This window comes from Aquarana catesbeiana, linkage group LG06 (genome assembly GCF_042186555.1).
Source record: "Aquarana catesbeiana isolate 2022-GZ linkage group LG06, ASM4218655v1, whole genome shotgun sequence".
Taxonomy (NCBI): domain Eukaryota; kingdom Metazoa; phylum Chordata; class Amphibia; order Anura; family Ranidae; genus Aquarana; species Aquarana catesbeiana.
In genome coordinates, this window is record NC_133329.1 from 56,785,990 (window position 1) to 56,806,002 (window position 20,013).

Sequence of the window (20,013 nt, forward strand, 5' to 3'; positions counted from 1 at the left end):
CGGCTGAGGCTTCTGACGCCCAACCTGGGCCCTCCAGGCCACATGTGGAGGAGCCCAGATTGAGCCAGGTATAGCATTCCTCTAAATATTTCTGCTTGTCCAATCAATGATGTTAACTAGATGTTAGTTGGGAGTAGTAATTTATGATTGTGATTGATGAAGCAAAAACTAAAACCATGTCCCTTTTTCATACACAGGGAAGTCTCAGCCAGGAGGTGGCCGGGCCGAGCCGGCTGGCTGATCTGCAGGTCCCTCCACCCCCCCTGAAAAGAGAAAGTGGCAGTAGGAGGAGTGCCCTAGAGGAGGCTGCTATAGGATTCTTTTGGAGGGCTACAGAGGTCCTGGGAGCACCCCACACCATGGAGGAGAACATTGCTGCCTTCATTGCATATAAAATGCAGAGGATGGAGGAGGGCCAAAAAGCCATGTGTGAGGCCCTCATATCAGAGGCTCTGGAGAAAGGTATGAGGGGCCAAATTACACCTCAGACACACCTTTGGGATGGTCCTCCTCCTCCTCCTGCAGGTCCTCCTCCTCCTCCTCCCTCTCCTCCAGGTCCCCCCAGTCCTCCTCCAGGTCCCCCCAGTCCTCCACCTCCTCCAGGTCCTACTCCTCCTCCTGCCACATCTCCAACTGCACAGCCACAGCCCGGAAGGAAGCGTGGAAGGAAGACCAGACAGTGATTGCCCTGGGTTCAGTCTGGTCGGCCAAAAAATGCAGCCTCTTGTGGTACCACAGCCTGGTAAAATAGATGTCATCTGCTGCTTTCCAGATCTCTGCGAATCCCGGACCAGACTGCCCTCCCTTAGATATGGACTCCTCAGGCCACCAATTTTGATGTTGAAGAATTGATGTCTGCCGTGGGGGTCACAGGCTTCACTAATTTCTCCTGTTGATCCAGTGTTGCCTTCCTCTTTGTTTGGTTCTGAGCCCTTAATAAATGATTTTTGTTTTGAATTCTACTCTCCTATGTGTTTTACTTCAAAAAAGACAGTTGGTTTGTGAGGATTCAGGTACATTTCAAATATACAATGTGAAATGAACAAGGGACACCAACACCAAACAATCTCCTGGAGATTAAATAATAAAAGATATCAATGGTGTTGGGGTAACTTGACACACAAAACACACACAAAAATATTCTGGAGTAAAAATAAAAATAACATTGAACAAAGATCAGCCTTGAAAAAAATCCAAACATTAAAGAAAAAAAAAGGCTGAAAATACAAAAAAAAAAAAAAAAAATGTCAGATGTGACAACTAATAACAATATATTCAGGGAATCCCACTAAAAAAACACAAATAAAAGTTTGTGAGAAGTGTGTGTGAATATGAGCAGCAAAACTACTTAATTCTTGTCACATTATAAAGAAGAAGAGAGTGCGCTGTATTAAACCATTTTGAACATTGCAGCGTGACGAAAGTGCTGTATCCATTGCGAACGCTAAGTTTACCAGAATGAGCTGTCCCGTCTCGGAATTTCTTCTGAGCATGCGTTGCACTTTGTGCGTCGGAACAGGCCACACACGGTCGGAATTGACGCGATCGGATTTTGTTGTCGGAAAATTTTATCTCCTGCTGTCCAACTTTGTGTGTCGGAAAATCCGATGGAAAATGTCTGATGGCGCCCACACACGGTCGAATTTCCGACAACACGCTCCGATCGGACATTGTCCATCGGAAAATCCGACCGTGTGTACGGGGCATAACAGCGCAGCACCAACATTACATCACATTCCCATTTAGTAATAGCTACTTAACAAGCTTCTTTAGACACAGCGGAATATTTAAAAGCTTTAATATTTCATTATAAGGGAACGCTGGAAAGGTAGAAAGTAAAAAAAAAGCCAAGAGTCTGGCTGGCTGGTTGGTTTGGTTGGCTCTCCTCAGTTCTTGAGGTCACTTGGAGCCATCTTTACAGTAGTAGCAGCCGGGTTGGCTGCCCCAGTGGAAGCCGATGCTGGTCAGGACTGAGGTGGTATATCGCCCGCTAATGTAGCGTAGTACAGTCCCCTCGAACAGTGGAAAATCGTTGAAGCTTGTGCCTGATGGTTGCCCAAATTTAAATATTCTTCCACGGCTTGTCACGAAGACCAGCTCTTTTACATAGGATGCAACTTTCCCTGATACCTGAGTGATGTTTTCACCACGGTACAGCAGGACCTCAAAAAGAGTACCGGAGGAGCTTCCATAATAAGGTGCCCAGATGCCACCATATTGGAGCTGGATCCTGGAGAAAAACGATATAAAGAGATGAGAAGAAAGACTAAGCAGTATTATAATTTTTCCAATGCCGCGTACACACGGGCGGACTTTTCGATGGACTAGGTCCGGTGGACTTTGACGGACTTTACGACGGACTTTACGACGGACGTTCGAATGAACGGACTTGCCTACACACGATCAACCAAAGTCCGACGGATTCGTACGTGATGATGTACAGCCGGACTAAAATAAGGAAGTTCACAGCCAGTAGCCAATAGCTGCCCTAGTGTTGGGTTTTTGTCCGTCGGACTAGCATACAGACGAGCGGACTTTTTGACAGGACTCGAGTCCGTCGGAAAGATTTGAAACATGTTTCATTTCTAGGTCCATCGAACTTTTGGGGAAAAAAAGTCCGCTGGAGCCCACACACGATCGAAGTATCCAACGGAGTCTGGTCCACCGGATCAAGTCTGCCGTAAAGTCCGCTCGTGTGTACGCCGCATAAGGGTTGTGATGTAAGGCTGAAATCAGAGCCCTCTGTGTTAAAGCGGTGTTCCAGCCTTTTTTTTTTTTTTCAGCAACTACAAAAACATTATAGCTGCTGACTTTTAAGGGCACTTACCTGTCAAGCGAGCCCGTGATGTCAGCCCCCTGAGGCCAATCTGTCCATCGGATCGGGTGCCGGCGCCGCCATCCAAAATAAGGGAAACAGGCAGTGGAGCCTTGCGGCTTCACTGCCCGTTTCCTAATGCGCATGCGCGAGTCGCGGGGCGCTTTGTGAATGGCCCTGTCGTCTTCTGGGACACACACATGTCCAAGAAGACAACGGGGCAGCTCGCCGAAGAAGAGGAAGTAACCGAACAGCTCCGCGGAATAGGCAGATTAGGAAGACTGCCTAGCAACAGGCGTTTCTGGTAAGTAAAAAAATTGTTTTTTTTTCAAATTTTTTTTATAGATTTTTTTGGAGAATGTTAATGTAATTTTTTATTCTAGGGTGGACCTCCGCTTTAAGTCCATGCATGCTCAGTAATGTATCTTACAAGTATGTCACTCACAGAGATCACAGTACTCCCCCTGACAATGCCTTCATCTGCTTTTCTCTCCAGGAGGTTGGCGCTATTTTTGTACAAGCATTATCCAGGGTCACTATCTACTTCCTGGAGATGATGGCCAGTGATGGCCGCTCCATTAGGGCCGCAGGGGCGCCGCCCCATAATCCATGCGCTCAGCCCCTAATCTACATGCAGGGCACTGGATACATGGATTTCAAAGGGTTTTTTTTTAAGCACATGATTAGAGCTTGAGGCTCTAATTGGCTTCAAAAAAGTTGTGCGACATTAGCAAATTAATATTCGCTAACGTTTTACTGCTTCTCCTCCCGGCAAATCAGGAAGCAGGTCCTGAGACCCGATTGACCGTGAGTCTTAGGACTTCCAGCCAATTGGGTCTCAGGACCCACTTACTGCTCTGCAATGGCCCAGGCTCTTCCCTCGGTAAGCTGGAGCGCGGAGCAGCATCGGCCTCCTAAGGTAAGGCCACTGATCGCTGACGTCCGTCTCCCGCGTGTGGGGGGGGCAGGTTTGTTTGCCGCCTCCACCCAAAATATTGAGCACCAGCCACCACTGATGCTGGCTCAGAGAGGACACAATCATGTTAATCCTGGTGAATGTGCAGTTCTTGGCTGTGTTCACAAATGTCTCATACACATCACCCCCTGCTGTAATTTCTCACCTTGTCGCTTGCTACAAAGTTACAATGTTGCAGTATGATCACTGGGAGAGAGGAGACTGAGGAAATGCTACCTCCTGCCTGCAATACACTAATGACCTCAGCTGAGCCTAGGCAATTTACGTTACAGATTTGTACATGAAATGTGCTGAAGATGTTGATGTGATAGAAAAGAGATAGTGTGAAGTCCTTACCCAAGTACATGGCTGGGGTTCTCCCTGACGCGAATGCCTGTTATTTGCCCGTTCAGTTGATCCGAAGAGTAGGAGAAGATAGTACCTCCACCAGCTCCAAACTCCCCAGTGTAGGAAGAGAGCCGCGACTGAACTACAAGGGTGAAAAAAATGGAGAGCAATCAAACAGGAAGGTGTCTCCTACTGGAAATGTGTATATTGCATGTGAGTATACATATAGTGTACAGAGAGATTGCTGTGAAAGCAACTTAAAATAGGCACGTCTTAACAAAATGAGTGTGGTTTTAATCAAATATGTTGATATTTGAGGTTGGAGATTTAGGGGATATGTAAACAATAGGGATGAGCCGAACACCCCCCTGTTCGGTTCGCACCAGAACATGCGAACAGGAAAAAAGTTTGTTCGAACACGCGAACACCGTTAAAGTCTATGGGACACGAACATGAATAATCAAAAGTGCTAATTTTAAAGGCTAATATGCAAGTTATTGTCATAAAAAGTGTTTGGGGACCCGGGTCCTGCCCCAGGGGACATGAATCAATGCAAAAAAAAGTTTTAAAAACGGCCGTTTTTTCAGGAGCAGTGATTTTAATAATGCTTAAAGTCAAACAATAAAAGTGTAATATCCCTTTAAATTTCGTACCTGGGGGGTGTCTATAGTATGCCTGTAAAGGGGCGCATGTTTCCTGTGTTTAGAACAGTCTGACAGCAAAATGACATTTTGAAGGAAAAAACTCATTTAAAACTACCCGCAGCTATTGCATTGCCGACAATACACATAGAAGTTCATTGATAAAAACGGCATGGGAATTCCCCAAAGGGGAATCCCGAACCAAAATTAAAAAAAAAAAAATGACGTGGGAGTCCCCCTAAATTCCATACCAGGCCCTTCAGGTCTGGTATGGATATTAAGGGGAACCCCGGCCAAAATAAAAAAAAAAAAATGACGTGGGGTTCCCCCTAAATTCCATACCAGACCCTTCAGGTCTGGTATGGATTTAAGGGGAACCCCGCGCCAAAAAAAAAAAAAAAAAAACGGCGTGGGGTCCCCCCAAAAATCCATACCAGACCCTTATCCGAGCACGCAACCTGGCAGGCCGCAGGAAAAGAGGGGGGGACGAGAGTGCGGCCCCCCCCCTCCTGAACTGTACCAGGCCACATGCCCTCAACATTGGGAGGGTGCTTTGGGGTAGCCCCCCAAAACACCTTGTCCCCATGTTGATGAGGACAAGGGCCTCATCCCCACAACCCTGGCCGGTGGTTGTGGGGGTCTGCGGGCGACCCCCAGATTCCGACCCCCCCCTGTGTGAAATGGTAAGGGGGTACTTGTACCCCTACCATTTCACTAAAAAACTGTCAAAAATGTTAAAAATGACAAGAGACAGTTTTTGACAATTCCTTTATTTAAATACTTCTTCTTTCTTCTATCTTCCGGCTCTTCTGGTTCTTCCTCCGGCGTTCTCGTCCAGCATCTCCTCCGCCGCATCTTCTATCTTCTTCTCCTCGGGCCGCTCCGCACCCATGGCATGGGGGGAGGCTCCCGCTCTTCTCTTCATCTTCTTCATCTTCTTCTCTTCTTCTTTTCTTCTCTTCTTCTCTTCTTCATTTTCTTCTCCGGGCCGCTCCGCAATCCATGCTGGCATGGAGGGAGGCTCCCGCTGTGTGACGGCGCTCCTCGTCTGACAGTTCTTAAATAACGGGGGGCGGGGCCACCCGGTGACCCCGCCCCCCTCTGACGCACGGGACATGACGGGACTTCCCTGTGGCATTCCCCGTGACGTCACAGGGAAGTCCCGTCAAGTCACCGTGCGTCAGAGGGGGGCGGGGTCACCGGGTGGCCCCGCCCCCCGTTATTTAAGAACTGTCAGACGAGGAGCGCCGTCACACAGCGGGAGCCTCCCTCCATGCCAGCATGGATTGCGGAGCGGCCCGGAGAAGAAAATGAAGAAGAGAAGAAGAGAAGAAATGAAGAAGAGAAGAGCGGGAGCCTCCCCCCATGCCATGGGTGCGGAGCGGCCCGAGGAGAAGAAGATAGAAGACGCCGTGGAGGAGATGCTGGACGAGAACGCCGGAGGAAGAACCAGAAGAGCCAGAAAAACCAGAAGAACCAGAAGATGAAGGAAGATAGAAGAAAGAAGAAGTATTTAAATAAAGGAATTGTCAAAAACTGTCTCTTGTCATTTTTAACATTTTTGACAGTTTTTTAGTGAAATGGTAGGGGTACTTTTGTACCCCCTTACCATTTCACACAGGGGGGGGGCCGGGATCTGGGGGTCCCCTTGTTAAAGGGGGCTTCCAGATTCCGATAAGCCCCCCGCCCGCAGACCCCCACAACCACCGGCCAGGGTTGTGGGGATGAGGCCCTTGTCCTCATCAACATGGGGACAAGGTGTTTTGGGGGGCTACCCCAAAGCACCCTCCCAATGTTGAGGGCATGTGGCCTGGTACGGTTCAGGAGGGGGGGGCCCGCACTCTCGTCCCCCCCTCTTTTCCTGCGGCCTGCCAGGTTGCGTGCTCGGATAAGGGTCTGGTATGGATTTTTGGGGGGACCCCACGCCTTTTTTTGGGTTTTTTTGGTGCGGGGTTCCCCTTAAAATCCATACCAGACCTATGGAATTTAGGGGGAACCCCACATCTTTTTTTTTTTTTAATTTTGGCCGGGGTTCCCCTTAATATCCATACCAGACCTGAAGGGCCTGGTATGGAATTTAGGGGGACTCCCACGTCATTTTTTTTTTAAATTTTGGTTCGGGGTTCCCCTTTGGGGAATTCCCATGCCGTTTTTATCAATGAACTTCTATGTGTATTGTCGGCAATGCATTAATAGCCGCGGGTAGTTTTAAATGAGTTTTTTCCTTCAAAATGTCATTTTGCTGTCAGACTGTTCTAAACACAGGAAACATGCGCCCCTTTACAGGCATACTATAGACACCCCCCAGGTACGAAATTTAAAGGGATGTTACACTTTTATTGTTTGACTTTAAGCATTATTAAAATCACTGCTCCTGAAAAAACGGCCGTTTTTAAAACTTTTTTTTGCATTGATCCATGTCCCCTGGGGCAGGACCTGGGTCCCCAAACACTTTTTATGACAATAACTTGCATATTAGCCTTTAAAATTAGCACTTTTGATTTCTCCCATAGACTTTTAAAGGGTGTTCCGTGGCATTCGAATTTGCCGCGAACACCCCAAATTGTTCGCTGTTCGGCGAACTTGCGAACAGCCAATGTTCGAGTCGAACATGAGTTCGACTCGAACTCGAAGCTCATCCCTAGTAAACAATTAAAACTAAGCACATCATGAAAAGATGCATAAGGAAAGGTGACCTGCTAGAATCGGTCCACCAATTCTAGTGTTTGGTGGTTGCTGGAGAGTAAAACACTTGATAGTTTCCTCGGGGGACTTAGCTGGTGACTTCCTGGCTCTGTACCCTTACCATGCTCATTATGAGGGGTTCCCACCATCCCTGCAATAAGTCCCCATGCTTACACACCTGCTGTGCCTATTATAAGGGGTTCCTACCATCCATGTGCTGAGTCCCTGGGTCTGTACACCTGCTGTGCCCATTGTGAGGGGTTCCCACCATCCATGTGCTGAGTCCCTGGGTCTGCACACCTGCCGTGCCCATTATGAGGGGTTCCCACCATCCCTGTGCTGAGTTCCCGGGTCTGCACACCTGCTGTGCCTATTATGAGGGGTTTCCACCAACCCTGTGCTGAGTTCCCGGGTCTGCACACCTGCTGTGCCTATTATGAGGGGTTCCCACCATCCCTGTGCTGAGTTCCTGGGTCTGTACACCTGCTGTGTCCATTATGAGGGGTTCCCACCAACCCTGTGCTGAGTTCCTGGGTCTGTACACCTGCTGTGTTCATTATGAGGGGTTCCCACCATCCCTGTGCTGAGTTCCTGGGTCTGTACACCTGCTGTGTCCATTATGAGGGGTTCCCACCATCCCTGTGCTGAGTTCCTGGGTCTGTACACCTGCTGTGCCCATTATGAGGGGTTCCCACCATCCCTGTGCTGAGTCCCTGGGTCTGTACACCTGCTGTGCCTATTATAAGGGGTTCCCACCATCCCTGTGCTGAGTTCCTAGGTCTGTACACCTGCTGTGCCCATTATGAGGGGTTCCCACCATCCCTGTGCTGAGTTCCCAGGTCTGTACACCTGCCGTGCCCATTATGAGGGGTTCCCACCATCCCTGTGTTGAGGTCCTGGCTTTGTACACCTGCTGTGCCCATTATGAGGGGTTCCACCATCCCTGTGATGAGGTCCCGGGTCTGTACACCTGCTGTGCTTATTATGGGGATTCTCACCATCCCTGCTGGATTTTTGGTTAATTTCTATAATGTGGAGAGCGGCTATTTCATTCAAATAGGGACAGGTGAGTATGAGACTAAGAAGGGGAGAGGGCTACCTTACCAAGGGTCCAGCTACATTTTTAAACAAATAAAGTGGATGGTGGCTCTATCTCCTGGTTAACATTACCAGTCTTCTGATTTAATTTGTTGCTTGGGGTGACCCTTTAATTTATTTTCGATTGATTTAAATTAAATAATTTATGAATTATTATTATATTCCTCTATCCCTGGGTTCTGTTTGAGGTGGAAGGGGAACTTGTTTGATGTGGTTCTTCTGGGTACACCATCTGCATGGAGTTTGTACATTGTTTATTTGTAATTAGCTCCTTACAAATATTTCTGCTTCCTCCCACAATCCAAACACCCCCTAGTAGAATAATTGGCACCTGACCACACTGATTCCAAACAGGGTGAATGGTTCTATGTACCTTGTGAAGCGATGGCTAATAATATGTCAGCACTAGATAAATAGTTGAAATAAATTATCATCGTCAATCATCATTAATCAATCATGAACATCAATCATCATCCACTAGTACAATAGATTTATAGGGTGCTGTAATAACTCATACTCACTTTTTGATGCTGCTGTGGAGCCCAGCGAGAAGCACACACACAGGATGGTCAGCATCTTGTCTTTTTTCAGTTATCACCTAGAAGTTATGTGTTATAGTAATACAATTTACTGTAAACCAAAACCATAATTCATACAATACAGACCTTCATTGGGACTACCACCTCTGACACCCCAAAGGCAGGATAGCACCTCCAGAGCCAGGGGCGGGCTAGCCCTTCACCCCAGGGCTGAGTCCATGGTGAAGGAGTTTATTGGTATAAAGATTACAAAAAATTTTATCCAACAAATGATAAATTTCATAATTCATACCCCAGCAGAAGTCTTAGAGGACGAAACGCGTCGGATCTGTTTGTTTTACCCTAACCATTACCTACTGCGCTATCCAGCCCATTTTGAGCCTAATTTTTACTGCCCAGTTTTTATCATTTGTTGGATAAAATTTTTTGTAATCTTTATACCAATAAACTCCTTAACGCTTCAAACGGATTTACACCATGTGGAAGTTTTTCTTTTGTTCCTTGCCCCTTCATGTGGATGGTCGTTGATGAGGTGGTATCTGGCTGATGATTGAAGCTGGTTCGAAAGGACACCTGGGTCCGGTCCAACCCACTCAGAGACACACCATCTGGTGATATTTTCTGCTCCTTCTAGCCAAGTCTACCGGCAGGATCCAAATCCGAACAACTCTACTGTTTGATCTACTACACCATTTCACGGTACAAGCCTTTCTGACTCACCGCCAACGGCCTGTGAGTCCACCCTGTCTGGTAAGGACATTTTATGTTTACCTGCCTGAGATTATATTGTCATGTTGAGAGAAGATCTTACCCCACATGCAGAGATGTTCCTAACAGTCCCTGTTTAACACATATGAGGACCGGGAGCACCTACAGTGCCACACAGACACCGTGACCAACTCATTCTGCAGTGACGGACACTAATATTTCATATATTTATTTGTCTGATACACTCAGGGATTTGGGACTACATAATGAGTCTGATAGACACATACTGTTGAATTTACCTATACTACATCTATGTGTGTTATTCATAATATATTCATTTTGATCCAGTTTTTAGGTCATTTAATTATTTGGGTCACTTCAGTCACAATAGATTCACTGTATCACGATTGATTATTATGAGTTATATGTAGTTTATTCTTCAATACTCCTTATATTTATTTTTCACTAGTTATTTACTTTTCATTGTTTCTGAGGAGATACCTCTGTATTTATACTTTTTGAGAATATCAGGGGTTCAACATTAGGGTAACGACCCCCTCTTTTATATTATCACTACATACTGTATTTTGTTGCTTTTTCACTAATACCTTACTAGCGCCACACTTTGTTGTTCCTTATATATTCACAATAGTCAGATTGTTGTGTTGGCGGCTTCATTTCTTCCCCCCTCTCAATGAGAGTTGGCGCAACATTTCCCACACATATTCCTACAATATATTTTTTACTAGTAATGGTGGTGATCTGCGATTTTTAGCAAGACTGCGACATTGCGGCGGACAGATCGGACACTTTTGACACATTTTTGGGACCATTGACAGTTATACAGCGATCAGTGCCATAAAAATGCACTGATTACAGTGTAAATGTAACTGGCAAATGTAAACATATGTGTCAGCACACGTCCCTCACTCCAAAACAATCGAGTATTAATCTGCATGTTTACCCCCTAAGCATATATCCCCCCCTCCCAATTCCACCTCCCTACTGAAATTCCCTCTTTCCCAGCACAAATCTTTGCCCCCCCAGCTCAAATCCTCTCTCTCCCCATATGCCCCCAGCATAAATCCCTCCCCAAAAAGAACATTTTTTCCCCCTCCTAGCACAAATCCTCTACCCCTCAAATGTCCTCCCTGAGCACAAATCCTCTCCCCCCTCCCATTCCAAATCCCCTCCAGCACAAATTCCTTTCCCTATCTATCCTAGCACAAGTCCCTCCCTCCCAAAGTTCCCCTCCTAGCACAAATAATCCCTGATAGCACAAATCCCCCCCCCAAAAAATAAAATTCCCCTTCTAGCACAAATCCCCTCCCCCCTCTACTATATCATGTTTTCTGGCACAAACCCCCAAAATTACCACTCCTAGAACAATTCTTACCCCCTGCTCCTCCCCCCAAATTCCTCCTTGCAACACAAATCCCATTCCCCAGTCTCCTTGCAGTACCTCACATGATACCACAGTGCCCAGGGCAGCTTCCCCTCCTGCCCACCCCTTGTCCCAGCCCTGGCATCAGGATTTTATCAGGACAATCCATGACTCGTTTCCGGTTTGGCTTGAAGTCTCACGTCTCTTTCTGCAACAAAGTTCTTTACAAGATGTCTATTTTGAAAGGGTGATCATTGCTTTTGATAATTATTGTGGATTTGTTTTTATTAATTGCTTTTAAATTGTATTAATAAGAGAAGATTGTTCATTTAAAGGGACAATACACTCTATGTATGTATTCTTAACTATGAAAAGTCTCATATGTTGCTCTCAGCCTCCTCAATTTCCTTCTCTTTTGCTGCTGTGATCTGACTTCCTGTTAGAAGGTGACTACATTGGTGACTACGTTGGTTCTTCATGGTCCCACTGTATTTAGGAACATAGCCACCCTCTCTTGCTCCCTCCTTGCTCTTGTTCCCTCCTTAGACTATAACCTCCTATATGTTCTCCATTGGCCATTGTGGAAACTTCAAGATCTGTATCTTTATAATAGAACCATGCGTAGGCTACATTGGACATTTGCTGTCAGAATTTCCGACAACAAATGTTTGAGAGCTGGATCTCAAGTTTTCCAACAACAGAATTTGTTGTTGGAAGTTCCAAGCGTATGTATCCAATTCCGAGGCACAAAATTCCACGCATGCTCGGAATCAAGCAGAAGAGCCCCACTGGCTATTGAACTTCATATTTCTCGGCTCGTCATACGTCTTGTACGTCACCGCGTTCTTGACATTTGGAATTTCCAACATTTGTGCGATCATGTATACAAGACAAGTTTGAGCCAACATCCGTCGGAAAAAAATCCATGGTTTTGTTGTCGTAATGTCCGATCGTGTTTACTCAGCATAAGAGAAGCAACCCTGTATATGGTATAATTATATATATATATATATATATCTATATATCTATAGATAGATATATATATATACACTGTATCTATATATATATATCCTATGAGCTACATCAACTGCTGGTGCCATGACTGTTGGCTCTCGCTGAGTTCCACCCATAAGGAAGGACTCTTTTCATTGCTGTTCATGGTAGAAGAAGCCTCAGTGGACGCACACATCACTGAGAGCATGAACAAAGTTTATGTGAGTCGGTCAGTGCTGATCATCCTTTCATCCCACATTATCCATGATTATAACTCAGGGTCAAGCTATATAATTTTTTTCATATATGGCATTGTTAACCCCCCACTGGAACCCCAAAAATAGTTTTCAGGCTTTGGGGAACCCTTACCTCAACTAAGTCATTAGGGGTGAGTGGGAAAAATGACGCTTACATTGGTAGTCAGTGAGAAGAATGCTCCTTACATTGGTGGTCAGTGGGAGAAGGAGGAGGACACACTGAAGGAGCTGAGAAGAAGGTGGGGGTCCTGACTGTGTGGGTCCAGGCCCTGGTTAGAATGTGGATGTCTTTAGACTGAAGATTATTGATAGTTTTTGGGCGATTGGAAGAGCCAAGGGGAAACTTAAAGGATTGAAAGCTGAACACAAATCATTCAAGGCCAAATACTGCCAGGCCTGGAGTAAGAATTGTTTAGCCATGAAGCCAGAGTTACAACAAATGGATGAAAAGATTAAGAAACAATCTTTATTACTGGAAAGTTAACATCCAGAAGTGGTTCTTTTACCAAAAAGTTTGATAATGAGAGGAGATGTCCAGCCAGACATCAGCAATTTCCGTGGATCAGCAGCCTCAGGTAACAGACAACCCGGCTCCATCTGCCTCTGCACCTTTCTCCCCATGTCAGGGCTGGGAATCGCTAGCGGAAAGCAGCCATGGGGTTGAGAGTGAGCACGGCACCCTAAAGTTCATCCAGCAGATGGAGTCACCCCTGAGGGCAGACAGTTTTGTCTTTTCTGATGATCCCTCAGAAGTTCCTAAAGAGGATGAGCAGAGGAGATACAAACCAGCTAAGCCAGTGCAAGTGGAGAAATCTCAGTACACCATGCTGCCTTCAAACATATCTGACCCACCGGCTGTGATGGATGTTGCCTGTGGAACTTTCTGCTGTGGAGAAACCCTGTGCAGACATGGAGAGAAAACCGCTGACAGGTGTCACCAGTAGTTCCTCTACAGGCAAGATGGCTGTCACCTCCAAAGAGTCTGCTTCACCTGACCCTCTGTGGGTTCCAGAGCTAATTGATGCTGGTGGGGGAGGGGATCAGCACAGTGCACCATGTGGAGTGGAGGCATCCATGGAAGTCTCCTGTAATGATTGTGAAGATGGCGGGCCAGTGAAAAGTCTGAGTGTCTGACATGGCAAGCTCCCGACTTATCCATATCTGAAAATACTTCGGCAGTGGCAGGTGACAATGGAGGATATCAAGCCCCTCCCAAGGAAGCTTCTGGAGAAGAGGATTTTAGGCTCTGCTTTCAGTGTGTAACTGGCCTTAATGGATTGCACAGGCTCCGTAATGATAGAGGCGTTGCATCTAATCAATTTGGAAAGAATCCCTTTGAAATTTAGGGATAAAGCCTGGTTCGCTTTCCATAGAAGGCTCTATGTGAGAGGGAACCTGAAGCAACCCCCTGTGGATGGTTGGGATTGTCCTAGAGCGGAGTGTGTTGCTAAAGTGGAGTCTATAGACCACTTTTTGCTCCAGTGTCACTTGTGAAGAATGGGAAGGGAAGATTGCTCCTTACATTGGCGGTCTTTGGAAAGAATGCTCCTTACATTGGTGGTCAGAAAGCAGAATGTTCCTTACATTGGTGATCATAAAGCAGAGTGCTCCTTACATTGATGGTCAGTGGGAAGAATGCTCCTTACACTGGTGGTCAGTGGGAAGAATCCTCCTTATATTGGTGATCAGTGGGTAGAATCCTCTTTATATTGGTGACCAAAGGGAAGAATGCTTCTTACATTGGTGGTCAGTGGGAAGAATGCTCCTTACATTGGTGGTCAGTGGGAAGAATACACCCCTTATGTTTGTGCCCAGACTGCCACCCTTACACACAGCTAAAAAAAAATAATTGTAGTCATGCTGCTGGCTTTGACAAGTGGCATTTGCCCCAATGTTTTAGGGGTTCTGTTAGATGGGAGGTCAGTCAGCCACACTAAAGAATCCCTAGCAACCTCTGAAGGGACCCTGGTTGAGAATGACTGGTCTAAGATAACAAGTGGTACTCCCAGTAAAGGTCTGAATTGTTGTATGAATTATGGTTTTGGTTTACAGTAAATTGTATTAATATAATCCATATCTTCTAGGGTGATAACTTAAAAATACCAGGATGCTGACCCTCCTGTGTGTGTGCTTCTTGCTGGGCTCCACAGCAGCTTTGAGTGGTGAGTATGGGTTATTACAGCACTCTATACATCTATTGTACTAGTGGATTGTGATTGTTGATGATTGGTTAATGAGGATGTTTAATGATGATGACTGATAGTGATTTTTTTCCCGCTATTTATCTAGTGCTGACACTTTATGCATTACTTCATGAGGTACATGTAGCGCTGACAACTTTTGTTTTTAGTCATAAGTGTGTTATAAAGGTATAAGTTGATCTAGTGCCATCTAGTGGACAATTAAAAAGGTACAACACTTTTATGTTTCATGATTAAGAGAAGTGACATGGAAGTGATTGATTGTTTACTTCTGAACGTTAACTGCGACCTACCCACAATGCTCCTGGACAAGAGAAGAACTGAACTGCATTATGGGAGGGTGTAAAAGGTTTGGGAGCGGCCATCTTAGGCCTCTTGTTCCTAGGACGTGTGGCCTGCCAGCAGGACTCTGTGGGTGTGTGTGTCCCACAGGGTTGCGGCCTACCTTGTGAAGGAGCGGAGCAGCAGCAAGGTTCCTGCCATCGTATTACAGTGTGCTGAAGCAGCAGAAGTGATTGTTCCGGAGACCAGTGGGGGAGGTAACCGAGGACTCCTGGTCTTTAGTAAACGGAACAGTGTGACGGCGTGGTGGTGGCTCCATACGGACGGAGAACTGCTGAAACGGAGACATCTATCTGCCGGATCCCGTGTAGTGAGAGGGTTAACACCTGGAAGTTTGTTTAATACTACACACACACTTAGAACTTTTACAGATTGTTGCTGGGACCGATAGTCCCACGGAACAAGTTGAGTTGGAAAATATTACATTTGCTTAGACTGCAATATTCAAGAGCTGACACTAGATGTCTGTCTTCTTCGTATAAGAACACTTAATCAGTTTGCTTGATTACAATTGCCTTTTTTGTATTACCTTACACAATTGCCTTTTTTGTATTACCTTACACTGCGCAACACCTCAGAAGAACTCTCTGTGGATTACAATTACCATTTCATAGCTAGTGAAGATTGAAGACGTCAAGACTATTGCCCCGTACACAGATTTTCCGATGGAAAATGTGTGATAGGACCTTGTTGTCGGAAATTCCGACCGTGTGTAGGCTCCATCACACATTTTCCATCGGATTTTCCAACACACAAAGTTTGAGAGCAGGCTATGAAATTTTATAAGAGATGAAAGCTATTGGCCACTGCCCCGTTTATAGTCCCGATGTACGTGTTTTACGTCAGCGCGTTCAGAACGATCGGATTTTCCGACAACTTTGTGTGACCGTGTGTATGCAAGACAAGTTTGAGCCAACATCCGTCGGAAAAAATCCTAGAATGTCCGATCAATGTCCGACCGTGTGTACGGGGCATATCTCTTTTATTGCAGGGCCCTGCATCTAGTTACAAAGGGTAGTGACTTTACGGTTTAGAGCAGGGGGAGCTCCCTGGTATAAATATATATTTAGATATATTTGTGTATGTCACCAAGACTGTCATAACTATTTACTATACTGTTACACTACATTGGTGTGATAGTGTAGTCACTGTAATAACTCTTTATATAAAATATATCATTTACCCAAAAAAGAAGTTATTTTGGTTATTACAGAAGTTTGTGTGCAGTGTTGTTATTTCTCCTGCAGGTGGAGCTACAAGCACCCAGGTAGAGGTAAATATAAATATAAGTGTATATTGTGGGTTAAAGTTGGTACTCATATCATTACAACACTGCACTACAGCTGTGTCAAGGGGATTGAACAACTTACGAGGGGTGAAAAGAATAGAGGACAGGCCCAATAATAAACCAGCAGCTCCACTGAGAGTTATTGCTACATACATAAAACCATTATATGTGTTTGGAATTCTTGTCATCAAGAGCCCCTCTTAATGGGCACAGCAGGTGTACAGACCTGGAAACTCAGTGCAGGATAGTGGGAACCCCTCATAATGGGCACTGCAGGGGTACAGACCCAGGAACTTGGCACAGGGATGGTGGGAACCTCTCATAATGGGCACATCAGGTATACAGACCTGGGAACTCGGCACAGGGATGGTGGGAACCCCTCATAATGGGCACATCAGGTATACAGACCTGGGAACTCAGCACAGGGATGGTAGGAACCTCTCATAATGGGCACAGCTGGTGTACAGACCAAGACATTGAGTGCAGGGATCTCGTTTTGGTAAGCTGTGCCTATTTAAATTGCTTTCACAGCAATCTTACATAGGTGGCTGAACTCTATGCACATACAATATACACATTTCCTGTAGGAGACTCCTCCCTGTCTGACCGCTCTTCTCTCTTGCACCTTTCAGTTCAGTCGCGGCGCTCTTCCTTCTCTAACGAGTTTGGCATTGGTGGAGGTACAGCTTTCTCTTTCTCTTCGGATCAACGGAATGGGCAAATAACAGGCTTTCGCATCAGGGAGACTACCGCCAATATAGTTGGGTAAGTTCCTTCAGAATATCACTCGTCTATCACACCAACATCTTCAGCACATTTCAGGTATACACATATAATTCAAATCTGTAATGTAAGTTCCTGTCAGGTGATTTTGTCTAGGCTGAGCTGAGGTCGTCAATCTGCTGCAGGCTAGGGGAAGCATTTCCTCAGTCTCCTCTCCCCTAGTGATCAGACTGCAACATTGTAACTTTGCAGCAAGTGATAAGGTGAGAAGCTGCAGCAGGGGCTCAACTGTGTCAGACGTTTGTGAACACCTCTAAGACCTGCATAGACAATAGCCAATCGGAAGGCCAGATTACTTCATTGGCCTTTTGGCTTTTTTTTTTTCGTTTCATAATGCCTTTTGACTTTTTTACTTTCTTCCTTTCCAGCATTCTCTGAAATAATAAAGCTTTGAAATCATTTTTTGTTTTCTGTTATGTTTGTAGAAGCTCTTTAAGTAGCTATTACCAAATGAGAAATGTCCAAAAACTCAGTTATAGATACAGTATATTAAAATGATATTTTTATATATTTGCACTCACACTTACACTAAAATAATGTTCAGGTCTTGGGAACACCTGTCATGGAATGTTAGCAGATTGGTGGTCAGTGAGAGATATCCCCCTTACACTGGTGGTCAGTAGAAAGAATACCGTATTGCTCTGGTGGTTATTGGGAAAAATGCTCATTACACTGGTGGTTAGTAGTGATGACCTTTGGTTTGGCCCGACCAACATGCAGTGGCCATGTAGTGGAAAGAATGACCCCCCTTTACAGGCAACTAACATGATCATTAGTGATCAGTGAGGGACATTCCCCTTACACCAGTGGTCAGTGGAAAGAATGGTGGTTATACTGGTGGTTATTGGGGAGAAGGCTCATTTAATTGGTGGTCAGTGGTGATGGGCTTGGGTTTGGGTTCAGTCCGCAGCCAAGTTTGTCTGAACCTGGGAGTTAGCTGTCATTGTTGGGCTGTCACACTGGAGGCTATTAGTTTGTCACAGTATATTGGTGGTCAATAAGAGATGTACCACTTGCACTGGTGGTGGAAAGAACATCCTGTTACATTGGTGGTTATTGGGAAGAATAGCCATTACACTGGTGGTCAGTAGTGATGAGCTCAGAATTGGGGTTTGGGTTTAGTCTGTACCCAAGTTCGTCCTAACCTGGAAGTTAGCTGTCATTGCTGGGTTGTCACACTGGAGGTTATTTGTGAGTCATACTATATTGGTGGTCAATGAGGGATGTCCCTCTTGCACTGGTGGTGGAAAGAACACCCTGTTATGCTGGTGATTATTGGGAAGAATGGCCATTACACTGGTGGTTATTCGGAAGAATGGCCATTACACTGGTGATTAGTAGTGATGAGCTTGGATTTGGGCTTGGGTTCAGTCCGCACCCAAGTTCGTCCAAACCTGGAAGTTAGATGTTATTGCTGGGCTGTCACACTGGGAGTTAGTGGTGAGTCATACTACATTGGTGGTCAATGAGAGATGTCCCTCTTGCACTGGTGGTGGAAAGAACACCCTGTTACACTGATGGTTTTTGGGAAGAATGGCCATTACACTGGTGGTTATTGGGAAGAATGACCATTACACTGGTGGTTATTGGGAAGAATGGCCATTACATAGTGTAACGAGCTCCTTGTGTACCACTCTCCCGACACTCCTCTGCAGCTATTGAATCAGATTGTAACGTCTGATGGTTTGGTCATCCAATGCTGCAGGATTAGAACTACAGCTATGTGCCGTTCTAACCCAGTTGTGATAGCTCAGAACAAGTATGTAAGTTCAAACAGGAATCTCTTTTATTGCAAAATACAGGCTTTTATACACTAAAAGAGGAGGTGCAGACCTCCTGCTCATATTACTCTAACAATACAGCTGTAACCTAATTAACCTAATTAACATGAGCTAATTAACTAATCCCTTTAGACAGCCTAGATGACTCAGACATGACCTTTAGGCCAGACTGGCCATCTTGTAGTTCAGAAAATCCAATCAACATTATCACAATAGCAGAGTTAATTAAACACAAACAACAATGGGGATCTAATGACTCTTAGATCCCATACTAGAGACTTATTTACAATACACATTTTAGCAGACAACAGACAGGTAGCTGGAATTGATGACATTAGCATTTAACAGAAGGAGTTCCAACCGTATGAATCATTCACTATTCCAATATGGCAAATCCAGGGTCCCCAGAGTCTGTGTGTCCTGGGGGACCAGGACCCGAATCCACAGTAATACCACCTCAAGGGTCTCCGCGCATACAGCTCACAAAGAACACCGTTCCCCCAAATGCCAGGGCTCACGATCAATCGGCAAGAGGCTAGCATACAGTCCCCTCCAAAAGTCTCTCTCCCGGCTAGGTCTGTCACGCATAGCTGGCCAGTAGTGATGAGCTTGGGTTTGGTTCTTCTGAACCCAGAAGAATGGCCATTACACTGGTGGTTATTGGGAAGAATGACCATTACACTGGTGGTTATTGGGAAGAATGACCATTACACTGGTGGTTATTGGGAAGAATGGCCATTACACTGGTGGTTATTGGAAAGAATAGCCATTACACTGGTGGTTATTGGAAAGAATAGCCATTACAATGGTGGTTATTGGGAAGAATGACCATTACACTGGTGGTTATTGGGAAGAATGACCATTACACTGGTGGATATTGGGAAGAATGACCATTACACTGGTGGTTATTGGGAAGAATAGCCATTACACTGGTCTTTATTGGAAAGAATGGCCATTACACTGGTGGTTATTGGGAAGAATGGCCATTACACTGGTGGTTATTGGGAAGAATGACCATTACACTGGTGGTTATTGGGAAAAATGGCCATTACACTGGTGGTTATTGGGAAGAATGACCATTACACTGGTGGTTATTGGGAAGAATGACACATACACTGTGGTAACACAGATTGAACAGGAAGTGTGTCCTGAGAAACGATTGGTCAGTGTGTCCTGAGAAACGATTGGGAGTCCT

General features: G+C 45.5%; 1 protein-coding gene across 1 annotated transcript; it reads right to left on the bottom strand.

The window, feature by feature from the left end:
• Window positions 1-1,824: 1,824 nt before the first annotated feature.
• LOC141147596 (zymogen granule membrane protein 16-like) lies at window positions 1,825-9,118 on the bottom strand. Its single transcript, XM_073634825.1, has 3 exons — window positions 9,064-9,118; window positions 4,128-4,260; window positions 1,825-2,230 (listed from the first exon to the last, which is right to left on the bottom strand). Exons 1-3 carry the CDS (start codon window positions 9,116-9,118, stop codon window positions 1,900-1,902), a joined length of 519 nt encoding a protein of 172 aa, XP_073490926.1. The 3' UTR covers window positions 1,825-1,899.
• Between the last annotated feature and the right edge of the window lie 10,895 nt (window positions 9,119-20,013).